This window comes from Nicotiana attenuata, chromosome 8, assembly GCF_001879085.1.
Source record: "Nicotiana attenuata strain UT chromosome 8, NIATTr2, whole genome shotgun sequence".
Classification (NCBI taxonomy): domain Eukaryota; kingdom Viridiplantae; phylum Streptophyta; class Magnoliopsida; order Solanales; family Solanaceae; genus Nicotiana; species Nicotiana attenuata.
The window spans coordinates 4,326,928-4,337,535 of NC_031996.1; the positions used below are offsets into that span (position 1 = coordinate 4,326,928).

The 10,608-nt window shown below is 36.1% G+C and overlaps 1 protein-coding gene across 2 annotated transcripts; it reads left to right on the forward strand.

Annotated features, from left to right (window-relative positions):
- Positions 2,073 to 9,265, forward strand: LOC109230775 (heterogeneous nuclear ribonucleoprotein H2). Of its 2 annotated transcripts, none has more exons than XM_019396201.1 (3): positions 2,073 to 2,229; positions 3,886 to 4,647; positions 8,727 to 9,265. In XM_019396201.1, exons 1-3 carry the CDS (start codon positions 2,216 to 2,218, stop codon positions 9,040 to 9,042), a joined length of 1,092 nt encoding a protein of 363 aa, XP_019251746.1. In that variant the 5' UTR covers positions 2,073 to 2,215; the 3' UTR covers positions 9,043 to 9,265. The 2 variants fall into 2 exon arrangements, with proteins under 2 accessions (XP_019251746.1, XP_019251745.1); XM_019396200.1 differs by having other exon boundaries at positions 2,075 to 2,229; positions 3,886 to 4,653.

Here is a 10,608-nt window from a genome sequence, read left to right on the forward strand (position 1 = left end):
GATGAGATTCTTTAGTATTCCTCCTGACAATGTTAAGTGATTGATGAGCCTTTGAATATTAGGATTCTCCTTGGATCGTGGGAGAAAATCCAAATACAAATCTGAATGTATTTTGTATGTATGTAATAAAGCAAGAATCTTTAGAGAATGTCAATGTGTTATTTTTTACAATGAGTATCCAATCCCCCCTCCCCCCTATAACTACATATCTTTCTATATATAAAGACACATGGGCCACAAAATCCTAATAGTACGGATGGGAGGAATATCCCCTAAAATATTCTCTATAATATCTTATCTCTAAAACTAGCTGTTACTGCCCTTCTAAAAGGAGTGCTCATCCTCGTCCCTCTACCGAGTCAGCTCGACCTCGTCTTTGTCCTTCGTCAGATCACTTCGACTTTGTTTTACATCGATGACGCGTGGCAACCTTCGACGGTTCTTTTAATGTTGACATGACCCACACATAACTAGGATAAATTTTTAGCCCGTACATATACTAGTACCAAGCATATGGAAGTAGAACGAAAACGAACAGCCATAGAAGTCTTGAAACCAAAGTTAATGAGTCAGTGAGATGAGAGATTAATTGGTTGAGAATGACTCAATGGAACATATGCACAAAGAATTCAATTATATGTGCTCCACTTAGCAAAACCACTAAGATTATCACTATTTAACTTCAACCCAACAATGATAGACCACAATTACAAGATAAATGAGTGTTTGATCACTATTTCCCTTTTTGAAGAATTACATTTTCGTGTAATAACTATTAATTTTACTTTATCCATATTGGCAAAGATTTAATTCCCAAATGGTGGAGCTAGTGATGTTAAATTTAAAAGTAGATCTTGACAAATCCATTAATTTTCGGATCAAGGGGCAAATGTTACTTTTTTTAGGGAAAAGGGTCAAATATACCCCTTTATTTTCGGATATTGTCTGCATTTAACTTTCGCTATATTATCCGGCCAAATTTATCCCTACCGTAATATTATTCGGTCAAATTTATGCCTACCATCAGCAAACTTTTAAAAATTACCCCTTGATCTGTTAAATGATCCAAAATCTCTCAATTTTCTTTTATTTAAATTACTTGTTGTTCTTCTTGCTCCACTATTTTCAGAAATTAATATTGACGTGAATGCTAAAGGTACTAGTCTATATAAATTATTTATGGATATTTTTAATTACCAACGCACTCACTTCTCGTCTTGTGATGATGGGTTTGTAATTGGTTTAAAATTTTATTTATTTTTCAACCATATACACACGTAGAATTCAATGACTCTATTTATTGTGTATTATATGCAACTGATCATTATTTATGTACATGTATATTCGAATATAGTTGTTATTGTCTGGTTAGTATATAGTTCGATCGACTAACTTAAGAGTGCATAATGCGTAGGCGTTTAATTAAAGCAAAGTTGAATTCGACAATGTAAAGTCTCCAAGGAACTTCAACTTCTATCACTAATTGCATACAAGGTCTCCATACCTTTGGTGCAATGAATTTATTAAAGTTGGGATGTTGTAAATACTTTTGGAATTTAGACAAGCTACCTAATTTAGATTCTTCAATTTACTATATTTTGTTTACTAACCGTTGTATTATTTTAATATTTCTTTTTCTTATTTTTTTTTTCAATTAAGAAACCAGGTAAATGCCAATTATTTTGAAAACAGTGGATCGCGAAGAAGAATAAGTGACTTAATTAAAATGATTTGAGAGATTCTGGGTCACCTGACAGATTGAGAGATAATTTTTGAAAGTTTGTTGACGGTAGGGATAATGACCGAATAGTATAACGGTAGAGGTGAACTTGGCCGGATGGTATAAATGTTAAATGTAGACAATATCCGAAACTAAAGGGGTATATCTGGCCTTTTTGCCATTTTCTACACATCTCTGTCATCGAGCACATACCGAGGACCGAAATAAACTAGCCCCAAGACATTAAGGACCATTTTTATTATTTTCTCAATAACTTTACATTTCACTTAACCCCCTCCCTTCCTCTAAAAATAAAAAAGGTTTAAAAATTGAAACGACGTCGTTGGCCTCGTTGCAGCTTACCACACAAACAAAAACGCCATTCTGGTTGCCTCTCGAGAGGAAGTTCCAATTGAAGAACCCTAAACTTTTCCCAAAAACCCCGTAAAGAAGCACCAAAGACATAGGGAAAAATCGATCTGGAGCTTCGACAAAATGTATTACAGAGGGTAAGCATCCAAGTTCTTCTTTAATCCCAAATTTGATATTTATTTATATTTCCTTAGAAAATGTCACCCTTTTTTTTTTGTTATTGGGGTCGGTATGATTTTCTTGGAATTTATTTATAGCTTGTCTCTATTGTGCTTTTTGATTGGTTTAGTGGGTCAAAAGGGTAGGATTCATTCTTGATACATTGATGCAAATGGAGGGAAATCATGCTTAATTATTGTCTTTTATTATGATTTTTGATCGTTTTCACTTGTATTTTGAGGTTTTATGAGATACCCACCAAGAAATTTGCTTGTTGTTGTTGTTGTTGTAATTTACACTTATATAGTTGACCAAATACGTGAAATTGATGCTTTACATAGGGCAGATACGGGAATGAACTTTATGAGTTTGAGATGCTACTGAAAATATTGGAGTTAGTTATAAGTGTGAACTAATGAACTAGCCCTTTTATTGGCTATTGGGACATTAACACTTACTAATAAGAGTTCCCGGTGATCTATGAACGGAAGGATGAAAGCGAGTCACTATGCTAATTCCTCATCCACAAATCAGCTGTTCCCGTAGGTTCTTTTCTCAAAGAATGAAGAATTGGAGTAGGGGTAGAGTTATTGGGTTTGAAATATTGTACGTATTTAGTAGATTTTGACATATACACAGGGTATGAGCCAAAGCTAGCGAACTCGGTCAAACCTATAGTTTATACCGTACATCCCCGGTTACAAAAAGGGAAGCCCGGTGCACTAAGCTCCCACTATGAGGCCGGACCACAAGGGTCCTAAGTTGCTCGGACTCGGGTGCAGGTGTCCGATACGGGTGCAGATCTAGAGGTCGGATCCTTCATTATCTAAATTTTAAGATTCGGGGATATGGATCCTGATACGGATACAGGTAGGTACGGAGATTCGACTAAAAATAATTTAAATATCTAAAAATAATGTTATAAAAGTATGTCTAACTTTTATGAGACATTATGTGAAAAACTTATAAGGTATTCTGAGAAGGAGAAAATTGATCAAGAAGAGAATCCAATAAGGAGATAAAAGGAAATGTACTAACATAAAACATTTCATCTTCAAGGTATTCCATTTTCTTCAATTTCACCGTAGCTTTTATTTTGATTTCATAAATCGTAGTATCTGTCCTGTATTTCTCGGTCGATTTTGGTCAAAGTGCCCAAAATCGGTTGACCAAATCCGGTACGGATCCCACACCCACATCGTGTCGACACGGGTACAACATCGAAAGTGAAGAGTCCAGGCAACTTAGCTAGGTTCTATTGTGCGCAGGCATTTCTACGAGAGCCCCCCACCCCCGCTGTTACAGAAAAAGAAAAAAGAAACTTTTATATGCTGTTGGATGTGATAGGAAGTGTGCATTTTTGCGAGATACGAGTCCAACACATGAGTAGATAGAGTGGTAACTAGATGCATGTACAATATCGTAGTGGGTGATAGGGTCTTGGATTTTGCTATCTCTTAGGTGAAGACAAAGCAATATAATCTTCTAAATTTTGTTTGACTTTGTTCTTTGATCTATCTGCTTCGTTCATTAGTCTATCTTCTTTTTTTCAAATGGGATAGGATAATACCTGTTTTATTGATTTTGAGTTGGATACTGACAAAAAAGTTTGCTTTCATTTTGATTTAATGAAGAAACTACGTTGACGGTGGTGATGCCCGTGAAATGGGCTTCAAAAGGCAACGCATAATGGATCAAGGTTCCTCCTATTATGCTACTCCTCCGGGTTCAAGTTATTTGTACAATCCTCCTCCTCCTCCTCCACCTCCCCCTGCATACTCTTACACTGGCCAGCCTCCACCTTTCCCTGTTGTTCGACTCCGTGGCCTACCCTTTGATTGCTCAGAGACTGAGATTGCTGATTTCTTGCATGGTTTGGATGTAATTGATGTGCTTTTTGTCCACAAAGGTGGCAGATTTACAGGGGAAGCATTCTGTGTTCTGGGATACCCTCTTCAAGTTGATTTTGCTCTTCAGAGAAACAGGCAGAATATTGGAAGAAGATATGTTGAGGTTTTCAGAAGCAAGAAGGAGGAATACTATAAGGCTATAGCCAATGAAGTTTTTGATTCTCGTGGCGATTCAGTTCCGAGGGCTAGATCTACTGATGAAAGGAAAGACTTGGCAGAACACACTGGTGTATTATGGTTGAGGGGATTGCCATTCTCAGCTAGCAAGGAAGATATTATTGAATTCTTTAATGATTTTGAACTTGCGCAAAAATCAATCCATATAACAGCTACTTTTGAGGGTAGACCTACCGGTGAAGCATATGTTGAATTTGCTAGTGCAGATGATTCAAAAGCTGCCATGGCCAAGGATAGGATGACAATAGGGAACCGCTACATAGAGCTCTTCCCTTCATCACCTGAGGAGTTGGAGGAAGCACTTTCAAGGTGCAGGTGGTTACTTAATTCTTTTTCACTTTCAATCAGTATTTAATATGTTTTCTCCTGTCTGATCTGGTGATATCGTGTCTATTACCTAAAATTGTTGGTTTGATAGCGAGATTCCTCTTCCTTGCTCTCTTTCTTTCTCCCTATCCCCATTTTGTTAGTTACAAGTAGATCAGAACCGATGTTCTACGATGTAATATTGTGAGTAGGTCATTTGAGTGGGGAACCAAAACTCCACATCCCGTTACTTTATATCTCACTGTGTCAATTATGTTTTTTACCGTTGAGATGAAATGGTAATCGCATTTTTACACTTGTCGACGTGTGTTTTATTTAAACTTTGTTAGATGTCAAGGAAGTACATCAGGGGCATGTTTCTTGAAAACTTACAGTAAAGTAAGCCAATAGGAAAACTTTCTTGCACATCTTTGTTTGAATGAAAGTGAACGTTAAATAGGAAAACGATCTTCCATCAAAATTCTTGCAATTTTTGTATGACCAGTTTTGGTGTAAAGTCATTTTTGGTGGGAACTTGAACACGTTTTCCAGAGTTCTTTAACTTACTATAAAGCAGAAACATGACAAGGAAGTTAGGTGTTTGATATTTCCTTATCAAATGGTGCCAAGTTCCATTGTTTTAATTGTTTTATTTGGAATTTTATTTTTAAAATGGACAAACGGATTGAGAAATGCATGAGGATGCCTGAAAAATGCATTTGCATCCAGTAATCCATTTTATAGGGCACTCTTTTTCTTTTTGGTTCAGTTAAAAAAGATTGACATCTTTCAATTAATATTCATTAGAAACTCTTTCAAGTAACATTCACATCTTACCCTTGATGATGTACTTAAATGAATGACTTGGCATATGGAAGATCACAAGATTCTAATGATACATTAAGTATGTTCGATGTATGTAGCTTATATGTTGAATTTTTTTTCTTTATTTCAATTTTTTTTTATAGTTATAATAAATATATTTGGAGAAGACATCTTGGAAGTATGTGTCTTAGTTGAGGACTAAGTAAATGAGGCAAATAAGTTTAAGGAACTGGTCAATGGCATCCTCAACACTGGGACAGTCAAGTAACTGATTGCAGTTATCTGTGGACTATATGCTGAGATAAAACTTTTTATAGGCGGTGCCCACCTTTTGTTTCTCATCATTGAATAATGTGGACCTACTGCAAAATTTGAGACTATACCGATATGCCTTATTTTCTCTCAGCCAGTGATTTTAAAAGCGGAAAGCGCAAAAAAGTGATGTCCATAGGGCTTGAAGCGAAATGCGAGCAGTGAAACTTCTGTAAAATGAAGTCACAATTTATGGATTAAAGAATACCATATATATACCGTATAAAATTTTGTTGCTATATATCATCTTGTTAATGGTAAAATGAGAACTTTAGAGGTTTTTTTGGATGATGGTAGTGTCCGCCCAGCTTTTGTGCACCTCAACCATTGGACCGAGTACCTGCTACCTTCCATCAACACAGGTACCGGGTAACCCTGTCCACCAAGGCTTGGTAAACTGCCCCCAAACTCCAGTGGGTCCCATGTATTTGTCCTTGTGAGCTGAGCTCTCACCACTAGAACAAATCTCTCCTGTCGGTGATAATCTTCAACAACTTGTATAACTTTATTCAATTCTTAGTATTTGCATGACGTTCTAGACTTGATGTCCTATTAGTGGTCCTGCATGTGACTGCAACATTGTGTTGATATGGAGGAATCTGGTTGATGCTTAAACCTCATAAGTTCAAGAATTGATCCTGTAGGGGTGAATGGTCGAGCTGATTATTGATATGATATTCAACCCTCCTTTCATCAGCAACTTTGAAGCTAGTTTTAAAGTAATGTACTCACTAGCTTGTTATTTGTCACTATACTCCCGCTTCAAAGAATAAGTGCTTTTAACACGAACTTTTCATTAGCCATTTTTGCCGATGATTATTTCTATGTAGTCTTTGTTATCCTTTGCTAAACTCCAAAGACTTTTGGACAGTAATTTTTCATCGCATAAGAGAGATTCCTCACCTCCAGTGCGGCTTCCTTTTTCTAATTGACGTACTCATGCCTAATCCCCTTTCTTTTTTAATTGACATTCTGTTTCCCATCTTACCAACTAATGTTTGGGTTCATTCCTCCATTCTAAAGAAATTTACTCTATATTTGCAAGTCATTTTCCACGTTAGAGAAATGGGGAAAGCAAACACAATGAGTTGGCAAACACAAAATTTAGTAATTTGAAAATTCATTGAAAGTATGGCGAATGCCAATTTATTTTAGTTGTTATTCACACAGTTACATTATGTCCATTGTTTGACATGAGCTTCTTAAGTTTCGTTAAAGATTAAGGGATAGTTCTTAGATTTAGAGATTTAGCTAGTTAATAATGCGATGAAACATGTCCAAATGGAGTATAGTGGATATAGAGGATTCGTAAAGCTGACCTCAACTAGTTTAGGGTGGCATTATTGCTGTTATTGTTGTTGAACAACGCCCCACCCGTCACAGGGGCCAATAGTGGCTATTCCCGACCTGCCATCGGTTACTCGAACTCCTAACCTCATGAGGTAGAGGACCCTTTCCAGTAGGTTATCTCTCTCTTGTCTTGGTGTTCTTCTTTTTATTTTTAAATTATTTTAATTTTTTGTTTCAACTATCTTTGGGTGGACAAGCGAGAGATTTACAAAATTATATGTGGATGAACTCTTCTAGTTTATGCTTCTGATAGGGGTTGTCTTCAAGCCGTCCCTTTCGGGGTGTGCTGGTGATGTATGCTTTATGCAGACCATTTTTGAAGCTTTGTTTTAGTCTCAGTGATACATATTCGAGTTGTGGTATATCATCTTGGTCATGGTCAATACCTTCTATTCCAATGCTTAAAATAGTTGATAGTTTGTTTTTTGTTGATAAATTTCCCTTGTGAAAGAGGATTAACTATGTTGATTTGTTGTTTTATCATGTCAACATATACACGTCTTCTATGATCTTGTTAGTAGTTTGCTTTCCCTGACAATATCACATCTTGCATTGTAACTTTTAAGCGAGAAAAACACCAGAAGTGAATAACATGCCAAAGAGCAAGATATCTCTTAACTCTGGTTGATGCAAATAGGGGTTTCAGTAAACTTGGTAGACGGTAGCCATCGCCTATTATGCTAGTGAGACTGTATAATCTTCCTAGAGTGAATATATATCTTAACCTACTGCATTGCAACAGTGAACGCATTTCTATTTGTGATGTGTCCTACGACTTCAGAGGTCACTTTTCTAGAGAAACACAAGCTGCTTTATCAAAATTGTGTCTATATGAACTTAGAAAAAACAGAATCTATTTGCATTTTTACCGACTTCGATAAATTACTGACAACTTTGAGGATAAGGGCCTTTAGCCCTTTACCAAATACAGGTGTACAGTCATTGGTCTTCATAGTATGCTGTTTGGACATGACTTGTGTTGAGGATAGCATGCTTCATCTTCCTTTAAGCAAGGATTTAGGTATTTAAGATATAGCACATGATATCTTTGCTTCATAGGAGCTGACTTTCGGAAAAAGGATAACCAAGGAGTTAACGTTTGGTTAACGTTATTAAACTGGTAATGCAGGACTTTATACGTCATATCAAACGTTGTATAAAACAATACAGATCATTATACCATGATTGTTTTTGCTTATAGATGTAACCTACCGGCACCTTTCCCTTGAGGCATTATCTGTGTTTTTTTGTTGCTCACATTATGAGAATCGATAACTGATTTATTTAAACAAAAAGGCGTCAGGAATGATAACTGACTCTAGAGGCACGAAGCTTACAAGTTCTCAATTATTGGGATTAGAAATGACTCAGCCAACCCTTCAACTTTCCTAGAGGCTAGAGCTTGCCTTTATTGTACCTAACCTTCGATACACATTCATTATATGTTCAAGCATATATAAGGTTGGCGGTTGCATTCGGTTCTGAATTTGTTGTCTTAGTGGTTTTGCTGATTTAGTGCCATTTGAAGTGAATGAGAGATTTGTATAACGTCTACTACTAACACGAAAAATATTTGATATGACCTTGTATATCAGGGTACTGGAGAAACCACTGGATGGGAAGGAAATGAATGAAGACACTTGTATTTTGCGAATGAGGGGTTTGCCATTTTCTGCTGGGAAGGATGATATCATGGATTTCTTCAAAGACTTTGAGTTGTCGGAGGATGCAATTCATGTCACATTTCTTCCAGATGGAAGGCCAACTGGAGAAGCTTTTGTAGAGTTTGCAAGCAATGATGATGCCAAAGCTGCACTGGCGAAGGATAGGATGACTCTTGGAAGTCGTTACGTTGAGCTTTTCCCATCCTCAACCGAAGATATGAATTACGCTGTATCAAGGGGCCGGTGATAAATTTTAGTTTTCATTAGTTAATAATCTTAATGTTGTAACTTGGCAATTTGGTGATAGTATTATGCGAGGTTGACTTTATTTTTCAGTAGAGGAGATAGAAAGGATTTTTGGAAGGTGAAGCACATGGTATACTTCTGCATTCATATATTTGCTCATGTTTTGAGTTTCTTTAGTTTATGGTGTCTTACTATTTCTACTTGAAAATGCGATTTTTTCACGATTATCTTTTAGTTATTTTGGTAAGTTTACTTTAGGTCATATGTTTCTAAGAGATTTTTTGTCCAGCCAGAGGTTTATATGTCAGTTAAAAATATATTGGTCTGACATGAGCTTAAATGGTGTGATTTGGTCAGTGAGATTCATGTAGCTGGTTTCAACTTGCTTGCGTGAGAATATGTTGCATGAAAATCATGGTTATTGTTCCACCATAAGCTCAAGATTTTAGTTTCTTAAGCTTATGGTGGTAAAGTTGTTGCCATGAGACCAGGAGGTCATGAGTTCGAGTTGTGGAAACAATCTCTTGAAGAAATGTAAAGTAAGGTTACGTACAACAGACCTTTGTGGTCCAACCTAGGGCTGTGTATAATTTGGTAAATACCGAATTACCGCATCGAAACCAAAAAATTTGGCATTTGGTATTTGGTGTAAGCTTTAATAAAAATTGGTATTAGGTATGGTATTTGGTATTTTAAAATAAAATATCGAAATATCGGTATCGTATCGAAATATATATTATATTTCACAATACACGTATTATTAAATATAACATAAATATATAAAATCTAAAATTTTACTTTTCTTTATTCCCTGAAGTCATCAATTAACTCTAAGCAAGTAACAAGTCATTTCTAATGATCTAATTTATTTCTTTATGTCCCGTTTTCTCTCTCCGGGTTGATATTTGTTGGTTTTGGACAACTTTTGTCAACAAACGTTTTTAGTTTTGTACTTTTGAGTACTTTAATAAAGAATTTTACAGTATATGACTTTACGTGCTAGTTAGTATTCAAAACGAATAAACTGAGGTTATCGAATCGAATAAACCGAAACAGAAAGGAGAAAAATTGAACCATCCGAATTTAATTATGTACGGTATTGGTATAGCATTTTAAGAAACCGAATACCGAACACACCGAACCGAAATATCTAATTACCGTACCGTAACGATCGACGAACACCTTTAGTCCGACCTTTTCTTGAACCTCGCACATAACAAAAGTTTAGTGCACCGGGCTGCTCTGTTAAGCTTATGGTGTCTCTATTTCTGCCTGAAATATTGTTAAGAAAAAGGACTAGGATGTTACTACTTACATGGAGGAGCAAAAAAACAATAGCTTTTTGCAGATATTGACTATATCATTACTTTTTTTTTAGCAGTGCAATTTCACAAGTGTGCTTTGGAGAGGATAGTAAACGCAGTGTCTATTCCCTACCTTGTGCAGGTAGAGATGTTGCTTCCGCTAGAACAAGCAGTCATAAACATGCACACATAAATACCTAGCTAAATGGGTCAAATAAGCTACTAAATAATACCATCTAAGTAAGAATAAGGTGATCATAATC